The 12,165-nt window shown below is 45.1% G+C and overlaps 1 protein-coding gene across 1 annotated transcript in view; it reads right to left on the reverse strand.

Moving 5' to 3' along the window:
• The window catches only part of LOC121544942 (ryanodine receptor 3), a 217,922-nt gene that overhangs the window by 124,606 nt on the left and 81,151 nt on the right, over positions 1 to 12,165 (reverse strand). The window contains exons 4-10 of the mRNA XM_045209137.1: positions 6,446 to 6,520; positions 6,137 to 6,215; positions 3,252 to 3,364; positions 2,231 to 2,330; positions 2,049 to 2,142; positions 1,100 to 1,174; positions 441 to 597 (exon numbers count right to left, since the gene is read on the reverse strand). Coding sequence (XP_045065072.1) covers positions 441 to 597; positions 1,100 to 1,174; positions 2,049 to 2,142; positions 2,231 to 2,330; positions 3,252 to 3,364; positions 6,137 to 6,215; positions 6,446 to 6,520 — 693 coding nt within the window. The remainder of the gene's footprint in view (positions 1 to 440; positions 598 to 1,099; positions 1,175 to 2,048; positions 2,143 to 2,230; positions 2,331 to 3,251; positions 3,365 to 6,136; positions 6,216 to 6,445; positions 6,521 to 12,165) is intronic.

The raw sequence follows: 12,165 nt of genomic DNA on the forward strand, positions 1-12,165 counted from the left end.
TATTGATCCATAAGGAGGAGGTCACTAATTGCTCCCAATCACTGGCTACGTCTAAAGCACCCTTACCAAGAATAGACTTAAATACCTTAGTCCTGGTTGGTATGGCGCCGCAAGTCGATACATTTCTAGAGCAACTTCAGCTAAATTAACCTTTATGGCGTGGCTTTCATGTGCGTAATAACTCATGCAGTTTTCCATTTTCCTTGAAAGAAATTGACATTTTCCAGTTCAAGGAGAGTGGGCGATTCATTCATTTAAAAGTCTTTAGAATTGTTCCTAGAGCCATAATGTCCTTTCACTGGCTCTCTGTGAGGGAGTGTGTGGCTGAGTCCTTGACTGTGATCGAGAAACAGTCTGAGGTGTGTGTGTGTATGTGTGTGTGCGTCCGTGCGTGTGTGTGTGCGTGTGTGTGTGAGAGATAGCTGGTCCTAAGCGCTGACCTTGGAGGCTCTGAAGCAGAAGGCGGTGGAGGATGTGTCAGACTTCTCCCGGTCCTGAAGCACCACCCCCCTCTCCTCCATCAGCGCCAGGTAGTGCCCCGTGGTGAGGTGGCGGAGACGGAAGGGCTGACCCCAGCGAATGTGACTCCCACTCCAGCTGTCCAGGGTCACAGAGACACACGCACGCGCGCACACACAACGGTATCAAGAACAACAGCCTACTAGCCCCTAGAAGCATTATATCCCCTAATTAGATTGTGTACACATGATGAACTAGCAGCCAGGCTAGCTGTTAATTAGCTGGTATCATGTCATGTGCATAGATAAGTACTAAATGGCTGAAAACACCTGAATAATTAGGCATGTAATACCCATTCTTATGACTAGACATTTCCCAGTTGCTTACATCAAAACAAAACAGGGTCAAAACCATAGCAGATGAAACATGGATGACAAATTCCAGATCTGACAGTTCAGGGCATATCTGAGAGAAAAGCCACAGATATTGAATCTTTCAAAGACTTTACAAATGGTTGGGGTCAAAAAGGCTGACTCAAAGCATCATGAAACATCAAAGTGAGTTGGAGCAGAGCGAGAGAGAGGGAGAGATAGAACACCTAGAGAGAGAAGCTGGAGGGAATAAAAAGAGCTGAACTCACCTGATTCTGAGAGGCTCCAGCCTCCACAGAGACCTGGCCTTGGCTCCTGCATTTCCCGTCTCATAGTTCACTAACCTGGGGACACAAGAGGTGCATGAGGATGAAAGGTCTGGATCTCTGTAATGTTTTAATACTGCCACAGGCTCATAATTGTCTCAAGGTCATGTTTTTATGACACATGATACCAACTGCTTTATTCCCTTCTGTCATAGTGATATCAGCACAGAGGAAGGAAGGCTCAGAATGGGACCTCAGATTAACCTTAATATTTACCCTCCCGGCAACAGAGCACATCCTTTATCCAGGACACCCACGTAACCAACGGAGACTGAGAGCAACACTGTCTATTACTGATGTAGGTGACTGGCTCCAGACATAAAAATGATATTTCATGGCCCTTGTTGACTGTTAGGACTATGTTTGATGGACCTTCATGAAAATGTAAGGTTTTACGAAAATGCTCCCTCTATTACATTTCAAGGTCTAAACGGAAAGCCAAGGCTGACAACCAATATTTATTCAGCAGCATATTGCCACACACACACACAGTGAGCTAAAAATAGACAGTGTGACTGGGAGGAAGATGAAGGGTCCTTCACATGTCTTCGGCGCCTGGCAATGTTTATACGGGCTACAGTAATGTCTCCCCGACCCCCAAGTGCCATTTCCCTCTGCTATCTTGCTGGCTGTCAGCCCTAGTGCTGCGTGACTATAGAAAACAAGGCAGACATTTTTCTGTGCTCCTCTCGGACCCAGCTTCACACTGAGTAGTGACAACATCCTGTTGGGTCCAGAGGAAGCCAAGACAGTAAATTGCCTCAATCCAGCCAGTGTCAGCCAGGTCGGCCAGAGAAATTAGCCTGATTTGATCTTAGGCCACTTTCACAACAGACTAAGGGGAAAACTAATTTATTGTAGTCTTTAGCCGTTTCCCAGCTGTAGGTCTCACCTCTGTTGCTCATCACTCTGGTCGGACCCTGGGATGGTCAAAACCTCATCATGACCATGGAACAGACGCAACACATGGCCACCCAGCAGGTAACCTTTAGGAGGATGGATTAACAGCACCTTTAATTGATACCCACAACATTTCAAACAACATTATAAGCCAGTGACGCTAAATGAACCTACCCTCCTCCACGTTGCTGCCGGAGCAGGTGGGGTGGACGTTCCACAGAGTCTGCATGAAGGACGCGTCCACCTGGATGTTGCCATTGGAGATGGACAGGTGCTGGTGGAGACAGAGGAACATTATGTTACACACACTATCAATAACTACAGTATGGGACACACACTACCAGTAGGCCTATACTGCAGGGCCCATATCAAATATCCAGTTTGATTCAAGGCATTGGGCCAGGCTACAACTCAGAGGTTTGTCCATGCATGCACTGGAGGGCATGATAGGAAGGCTGTTATCAATGCAGTAGATTTAGAGTCCTTCATCAAGCTGGAGAGAGGCTGGCACTGGAGAGTGTACAGGACTGCGAGTGGACTCGGGAATCTACCAGTTTCTAGGGCTCTGGGTTTGTGTGTGTGTGCACGCGCCAGACACTTGGGGAACTCTCCACCTCCCTCCTCCATTCATGGACCTGGAGGTGCTATATGCCAGGTTAGAGGGAGCTTCTCAATGGTGACAGCAGGGCCCGGAGCCGGGCTGTTGTCACACTCTCCCTGCGTCATGCTGGATATGTTTTCCAGGCCCAGCATGCCAAGGCCCTGAGACCCACACAGTGGGAATAACACAGTGGGGTCTGGGTCTGGGAGATGCTCATAGATGGGCCTGAAGAGGAACAAGGGAGCAGGGCTGGCCAGGCTGCACGGTGTAGGGAAGGAGAGATCGGGGACAGAGTAAGGTAGGGTACAGTAGGTGTTCAGTTTGACAGTGTTGCTCTCTCCATCCCAGCTCTACATGTGTAGCTTTCCCCTGCTCTTTCTTAGCTTCCTGTCCCCAATCTGTGGTCTGCTTTACTGGACAGAGGGAGCTGTGTGGGAGGGAGACACCTTCAGTCCGAGAACGCGATCTACAATATTTGGCTAACCTACAGGATGGAATGGCATTATGGCTCTGTTTAATGGGTCTGGAAACATTAAATAGCCTATAATATGTATTATTCTTAATGAGATGTTTATAGACTGAAGGTGTACTCACAAGGTATCGTTCTGATGACACGCTGACAAGGATGAGGTCATCTCCGATGCGTACCTTCTCGCCCTCTGACCTCTGTTTGGAAGCAGGATGGATGGTCCACCAACAGGCTTCACCTGCAGGAGCACAGAGAAACAGTGGTGCGGTCACCTGCCTGAATAATGTTATTTATAACTCTATGATCTACATCATTGGTTCTCAACTGGTTTTGCCTCGGGACCCAAATTTAACCAGGTTGTCTCAGTCGCGACCCAATATTGTCACGCCCTGACCTGGAGAGACTGTTATTATCTAGGTAGTTTGGTCAGGGTGTGAAAGTTTAGGTTCTGTATTTCTATGTTTGGCCGGGTGTGGTTCCCAATCAGAGGCAGCTGTCGCTCGTTGTCTCTGATTGGGGATCATACTTAGGCAGCCAGTATTCCTGCCTGGGTTGTGGGATCTTGTTTGTGTTTCGGTGTGTTTGGCTTGTTTGTGTATAGCCTTCCGACGTCACGTTTTCGTTGCCTTTTGTTGTTTTGTCAGTGTTTATCCAGTTTAATAAACATGTTCGCATACCACGCTGCACCTTGGTCTGACCCGTCTCAACGTTCGTGACAAATATTCGCATCCCAATTTTTTGGGGCTAAATGCAAACTGGAAAACAATATTGTATGCTATATTGATAGTAAATGTAGCAATTATATTACAAGGGAACATCATTCCCACCTTTTTCATTGTCAATAATTCCATTTTGCCCATATTCCTGATGAATAATGTTAATAAGATCACTGGATTGAGACCACAAAATCCACCAAATTCGCTAAATAGCGCTGCTAATAACTCTATATTAAAAATACTGTGATTTAAGAAAAATAGTTTAGAGATTACATTATAAAAAATGTAGGTTCATTATAATTTCCCCAAAAAATGTTTTAACCTGGTTTTAGTTGTTTAAGTTCAGACAGGAGTATTTTTGCATTAAAAAAAAACATTATACAAATATACACTGAACAAAAATATAAACACAACATGTAAAGTGTTGGTCTCATGTTTCATGAGCTGAAAAAAAAATCCAAAATGTTTCAATATGCACAAAAAGCTTATTTCTCAAAAATGTTCTGCAGAAATTTGTTTACATCCCTGTTAGTGAGCATTTCTCCTTTGCCAAGATAATCCATCCTCCTGACAGGCATATCAAGTAGCTGATCATTACACAGGTGCACCTTGTGCTGGGGACAATAAAAGGCCACTAAAATGCCACAGATGTCTCAAGTTTTGAGGGAGCGTGCAATTGGCATGCTGACTGCAGGAATTTCCACCAGAGCTATTGCCAGAGAATTGAATGTTCATTTCTCTAACATAAGCCGCCTCCAACGTCGTTTTAGAGAATTTGCCAGTACGTCCAACCGGCCTCACAACCGCAGACCACGTGTAACCACGCCAGACAAGGACCTCCACATCTGGCTTCTTCACCAGCCACCCGGACAGCTGATGAAACTGTGGGTTTGCACAACCGAAGAAACTGTCTCAGGATAGCTCATCTGCGTGCTCGTTGTCTTCACCACCCTGACTGCAGTTCTGCGTCGTAACCGACTTCAGTGGGAAAATGCTCACCTTCGATGGCCACTGACACGCTGGAGAAGTGTGCTCTTCACGGATTAATCCTGGTTTCAACTGTACCGGGCAGATGTCAGAAAGTGTGTATGGCATCGTGTGGGCGAGCGGTTTGCTGATGTCAACGTTGTGAGTCCCCCATGGTAGCGGTGGGTTTATGGTATGGGCAAGCATAAGCTACAGACAACGAACACAATTGCATTTTATCGATGGCAATTTGAATAAACAGAGATACCGTGATGAGATTCTGAGGCCCATTGTCGTGCCATTCATCCGCCGCCATCACCTCATGTTTCAGCATGATAACGCACGGCCCCATGTCGCAAGGATCTGTACACAATTCCTGGAAGCTGAAAATGTCCCAGTTCTTCCGTGGCCTGCATACTCACCAGACATGTCACCTATTGAGCATGTTTGGGATGCTCTGGATCGATGTGTACGACAGCGCGTTCCCGTTCCCGCCAATATCCAGAAACTTTGCACATCCATTGAAGAGGAGTGGGACAACATCCCACAGGCCACAATTAACAGCCTGATCAACTCTATGCGAAGGAGATGTGTCACGCATGAGGCAAATCGTGGTCACACCAGATAGTGACTGGTTTTCTGATCTACGCCCCTACTTTTTTTTTTAAGGTATCTCTGACCAACAGATGCATATCTGTATTCCCAGTCATGTGAAATCCATAGATTAGGGCCTAATTAATTTATTTCAAGTGATTGATTTCCTTATGAACTGTAACTCAGAAAGATCTTTGAAATCGTTGCATGTTGCATTTATATTTTTGTTCAGTGTACATACACAGATGATTGAGCTACACAGAAAGTTGAACCTGTAACTACTGTTTGGGGATAGATGACAATGGTGAAAGCAACACACACAAGCGAGCACAGCACAGACACATAAATTACATTTAAGACACACAAACGTATTCGCACAAACTCTAATATACTGTAAGCCCACTCACACTTATCAACATACAAGCACCACAGCAACCAGCCTTCCAATATGTGGAAAGCCATACCATCTTTAACATCTTTATGAGACAAATGAGCTGAGCCTCAACATCGTGACAAAGATCCAATCTAGGACATTTATTTCAGTCTGCTTGGAATGTTACCAGGGGAGATCTCCTAGGGAATAAATAACTGAAATCTCTGCAAATGTGGTACATTTCCTACAATATAGGAAACTGCAAATCCCTCTTTTCATGCAGTGCTTAAGAGAATCTGAAATGAATAGTGGGGCAGGTAAAGTCAGAATCCCAGCTATGAATGTGACTGTGAGGTTTTACCTGTTGAGTCCTCCTGCAGCCCCACATCAAAGGACAGCTTATCTGTCTGTGACCTTGAAGTCTTCAAACAGGTCAGATACTGCAATGTATAGATACACATCAAAGCAACATGAGAATGATGACCAAAAGAGTCACACAATCCTGCTGTAACACTCAGAACTGGATCAAATGTCAGTATGACATATTAAACAAATATTCCTATGAAATGCTATAAAATAGTAACTATGAAATAGTAACACATGGAATAATGACAAAACAATCCCCTGTCCTTGGGTATCGTATAAGAGTGTGCGTGCAGTGCAGTCTCACCATAGCGCTAAAGGAGTGCCTCAGGAGGATAGCGTGTCCATACAGAAGTGTCCTGTGTCCACCGCCCTGAGCCGCCTGCGGAGACAGCACAACACCCATCACACACCAGACACACTATAAGACAGGATATCCCCCGTGGCCTCTCTCTCTGTCTCTCCCTTTCTCTCTCGCTTTCTTTCTCTCACTCGCTCTCGCTTTCTCTCTCTCTCTCACTCACACTCTCTCCTATCTCTCCATCTGCATCACAGATAGAGAACTAAAACTGTCTGGCGCACAATGATGACTTCACATAAGGCAGGGGGCCACAGACTGACCCAGCCTGCCCCTCTCAGCCTGTCTCCTCTCTGACGACGGTCCTGCTTTCCACAACACAACACTGAAGGCATGCAGTCAGACGTGTCACTCAGGGGAGACGCCTGCTTCCTGTATCCATGGAGCAGAATAAAGATCATTGTCACACGACTGCAGGTAAAAGGGAATGGGGGGTGAGAGAGAGAGAGAAAGAGAGAGAGAGCTCTCTGCCTCTAATGCGCTGGTGACAAAGACCTTGTGTTACAGTAAGAAGGCTCTGGTTTGTGACAGAGAGCACTAGGAGAGAAAAGACACAAACGGGTTCCACTGCGATTTCACAGCAGTTCGAGGAGATGCGTAGGGGAAAGACTGATGTGAGGTCACGACTTGGGCTCTGCTTACAAACCTGTCCCTTCGTTCTGTAGGCAACCATGTGTTACTCACCTTTCTTATGAGCCTCTATGGAGCAGTAAGATAAGAGAGTTACATTACTGAGAATGTGCTGTAAGTTAAAGAAAATATGTGAGTTCGTCTCCGTCTGTCATTCCACAGTACTGTAAAATGTTAATTCACAGATGGTGACGTGCTGTGCAAGATCTTATTTGTGACATAATTGATTTTGCATGCCAGTGTCTTCTTAACCGTGCATCCTCTATCTGTGCTGCTATTTGCTAAGACCATAGCCTCCAGTTCAATGCAGTTGCCATGGATTATGCAGACTGCAGCAGTTCCAGCACCATGCCAGGCTGTTCAGGCTTCCTGAGGGATAGTCTAATGTGCATTGGGCATATCCACCTGCATTATATCCAGCACGTCACCCCCCTGCGTTTATCCAGCAGCCACCAGGGGGACAGCGATGGGGTTTCTCTCAGAGGTTGCACTGAAATACCACTGCACACGTCGCCCTGCCAGAGGGTATCAGGCTCACCCTGCCTTACCCTGGGCGCTTCAGTCACTGACTCTGACAGCTTGACCTTTGCTACATAACCCAGTAAACAAAGTTATGAAATCACAAGTTTGTTCACTGCTCTCTTTGGAGATGTTAGAGGAACTTCACACAGAATTCCATTTGGGTTCACTAGCTGAAACGGAGCTAAATGGATGTTTGATAGCTTACTTCTGCAAGGGTTTTCTGAGCATTGTGTGTTCACTGTTCACAAGATCTATGAGCCTTCTACCCCTCAAACAAACACAATATTAGTCCAAGATACCATTACTAAGATCCTATTCCACTTTAAGGAATCTCTGCCTATTAGTTGAGACAAGCTCAATACTGTATATCAATAAGTTATTTATTCTGTAAGTCAATACCCTCCATTGTAGCTCATCATGACAGAATATTGATTCAAGAATCGTGACACATTCAACTTCTATTTTCCCTTAGTGGTGTTTCCTCCGTTGACATTTCAGAGCAGGAACAGAGGAATGGAGAGGGTTAGTGAAAAGAGACGCATGTGAGGAGAGAGAATTTAAAGAGATAACCCAGCATTAAAATATTTTATCCAGACCAGGTCTGAATCAGTCTCCGCAGCATTCCTTAGAGAGAGGAAAATAGTGCATCAAGGAGAAACAATGATTAAAAGATTACAATCTGCCATAAAGTATTGTTAACCTATTACCTTCCCTTTGGAATATATTGAACTAGTCTAGCAGATCATGTTAAGTTAAGTTAAGTTACTAAGTGTAGATGCAAGGGGGTTAAAAGTGGCAAGTAGAAAGCAGCTTAGCTCTCGCAAATAAGCAGTTTCACTTGAAAACGTCTCACTAAGCTTTAAGGGCACATTAAGCGCTCATGAAGGTCCAGTCTACCTGTGCTTTACTCTTGCCAAAGGGCTTTTCCAGTTCACACAGCTGTGTTCGAACCAATCGGGCTTGATTTTTAAATTCCCCTGCATTGGGAGTCCAATGTGGTCGCTAGGCTGCAGCGTTGACAAGTCCATTTATCTTTGAACTCAACTCAATGAGTATTAAGCTCCACAGCTCAAATTATGGAAATTATTCCAATCATTAGCAGTTTGGCAAGGCAACAACGAGTTGGTTAAAGCAGAAACAGAAATAATAACATTTTTTTAAATCCTTCTAAATGTCAGCGTATTGATTTCTACAGTCATAATACATGTAATGTAGCTCACTATTGTATGCCTGAAGTTAGGTGCAGAATTTGTGAACAGGTAAGAATCTGTTGGTAATATTCAGCGATTCTGGACTTACTTCTAAATCCCCTAAGGAATGACTGAAGACTGACATTCATCTGATGTTAATCCAGGAGAGGTGTAGCATGTTCTCTTTGGCCAGAAGAAATGTGAGCAGTAACTGTTGAGCGAGACCATTTGTATGGCAAGTCTATACCCGGATCCATTTTTCTTTGTCATGTTGCTAAGTGCTGTGACACAATTGACTCACTTGTTTAAATAAATCCATAATGTCATTAGTCATTTCAGCAGAATACACATTCATGTTTGCATATAAAGACACTAGCTTTCTGTAGTGAATCTATTTGCTTTCCTGAAGGGACTATCGTATCCCTTGGATACATTTCCAATGAAAATGGGAGCGCAAGCTGCTAGCATGACTAAACAGCCATGCTCTAGAGAGGTGACAGGAGAGGAGAATGGAATGAATGGTGAACATACTCATCGGTCCTTGCCTCGAGGCTAACAGGTGGAGAGATGAACAGAACACAATGGATAAACATAGCAATGGTAACAGTACAGCTCTGTTACAGCTGATTAATGAAAACCAAAGGAGATGTTTGCAATGACTAGCACAGTTTTAACAGAATAGATTGTAGCAAATAAGATCAGTGTATCAGAATTGCTTTAATTATCTGTCTATTAAAATAAATTAGAAAACAACTGACCACAGAGCAATGAAATGATAAATGATCTAGTAATTATACTTCCTGGCTCACTCTACTGATACAATATACTATTATCACTCAAATACAACATCCTGCATCGGGTAATGAACTAAACAAAGACCAGAGGCACACAAACAAATTCCTTATACTCAATTCAGAAAAGTGCAGAACTGAGATCAGTAAAACACAGCAACCTGGAAAAAAGTGCGACATCATACTTTTCATTTCAAATCAAATTGTATTTGTCACATGAGGAACTTCTTGAGGATCTGAGGACACATGCCAAATCTTTCCAGTCTTCTGAGGGGGAATAGGCTTTGTCGTGCCCTCTTCACGACTGTCTTGGTGTGTTTGGAACATGATAGTTTGTTGTTGATGTGGACACCAAGGAACTTGAAGCTCTCAACCTGCTCCACTACAGGCTCGTCGATGAGAATGGGGGCGTGCTCGGTCCTCCTTTTCTTGTAGTCCACAATCATCTCCTTTGTCTTGATCACGTTGAGGGAGAGGTTGTTATCCTGGCACCACACGGCCAGGTCTCTGACCTCCTCCCTATAGGCTGTCTCCTTGCTGTCGGTGATCAGGCCTACCACTGTTGTGTCGTTGGCAATGATGGTGTTGGAGTCGTGCTTGGCCATGCAGTCATGGGTGAACAGGGAGTACAGGAGGGGACTGAGCACGCACCCCTGAGGGGCTCCCGTGTTGAGGATTAGCGTGGCAGATGTGTTGTTACCTACCCTTGCCACCTGGGGGCGGCCCGTCAGGTAGTCCAGGATCCAGTTGCAGAGGGAGGTGTATAGTCCCAGGGTCCTTAGCTTAGTGATGAGCTTTGAGGGCTCTATGGTGTTGAACGCTGAGCTGTAGTCAATGAATAGCATTCTCACGTAGGTGTTCCTTTTGTCCAGGTGGGAAAGGGCAGTGTGGAGTGCAATAGAGATAGCATCATCTGTGGATCTGTTGGGGTGGTATGCAAATTGGAGTGGGTCTAGGGTTTCTGGCATAATGGTGTTGATGTGAGCCATGACCAGCCTTTCAAAGCACTTCATGGCTACAGACGTGAGTGCTACGGGTCGGTAGTCATTTAGGCAGGTTACCTTAGTGTTCTTGGGCACAGGGACTATGGTGGTCTGTTTGAAACATGTTGGTATTACAGACTCAGTCAGGGACAGGTTGAAAATGTCAGTGAAGACACTTGCCAGTTGGTCAGCGCATGCTCGGAGTACACGTCCTGGTAATCCGTCTGGCTCTGTGGTCTTGTGAATGTTGACCTGTTTAAAGGTCTTACTCACATCGGCTACGGAGAGCATGATCACACAGTCGTCCGGAACAGCTGATGCTCTCATGCATGCTTCAGTGTTGCTTGCCTCGAAGCGAGCATAGTAATTTAGCTCGTCTGGTAGGCTTGTGTCACTGGGCAGCTTGCGGCTGTGCTTCCCTTTGTAGTCTGTAGTAGTTTGCAAGCCCTGCCACATCCGACGAGCATTGGAGCCGGTGTAGTACGATTCAATCTTAGTCCTGTATTGACGCTTTGCCTGTTTGATGGTTCGTCGGAGGGCATAGCGGGATTTCTTATAAGCGTCCGGGTTAGAGTCCCACTCCTTGAACGCGGCAGGTCTACCCTTTAGCTCTGTGCGGTTGTTGCTTGTAATCCATGGTTTCTGGTTGGGGTATGTATGTACGGTCACTGTGGGGACGACGTCATCAATGCACTTATTGATGAAGCCAGTGACTGATGTGGTGTAAGAATCCCGGAACATGTTCCAGTCTGTGCTAACAAAACAGTCCTGTAGCTTAGCATCTGCGTCATCTGACCACTTCTGTATTGAGCGAGTCACTGGTGCTTCCTGCTTTAGTTTTTTTACTTGTAAGCAGGAATCAATAGGATAGAATTATGGTCAGATTTGCCAAATGGAGGGTGAGGGAGAGCATTGTACGTGTCTAGAGTTTTCTTTCCTCTGGTTGCACATTTAACATGCTGGTAGAAATGAGGTAAAACAGTTAAAGTTTCCCTGCATTAAAGTCCCTGGCCACTAGGAGCGCCGCCTCTGGATGAGCATTTTCTTGTTTGCTTATGGCCTTATACAGATCGTTGAGTGCGGTCTTAGTGCCAGCATCAGTTTGTGGTGGTAAATAGACAGCTACGAAAAATATAGATGAAAACTATTTCGGTAAATAGTGTGGTCTACAGCTTATCATGAGATACTCTACCTCAGGCGAGCAAAACCTTGAGACTTCCTTAATATTAGATTTTGTGCACCAGCTGTTATTTACAAATATACCCCTTGTATTACCGGAGGCAGCTGTTCTATCTTGCCGATGCACTGAAAACCCCACCAGCTCTATGTTATCCATGTCGATGTTCAGCCACAAGTTTTTAATGTCCTGTTGGTAGGATATTCTTGATCAGAGCTCATCCATTTTATTATCCAACGATTGTACGTTGGCTAATAGGACTGATGGTAGCGGCAGATTACCCTCTCGCCGTTGGATCCTTACAAGGCACCCCAACCTACGTCCCCAGGTGTATAAGGAAGTGTATAGGAGATGTCGTACCCACTGTGACTATTAA

Source organism: Coregonus clupeaformis, chromosome 29, assembly GCF_020615455.1.
Source record: "Coregonus clupeaformis isolate EN_2021a chromosome 29, ASM2061545v1, whole genome shotgun sequence".
NCBI classification, from domain to species: Eukaryota; Metazoa; Chordata; class Actinopteri; order Salmoniformes; family Salmonidae; genus Coregonus; species Coregonus clupeaformis.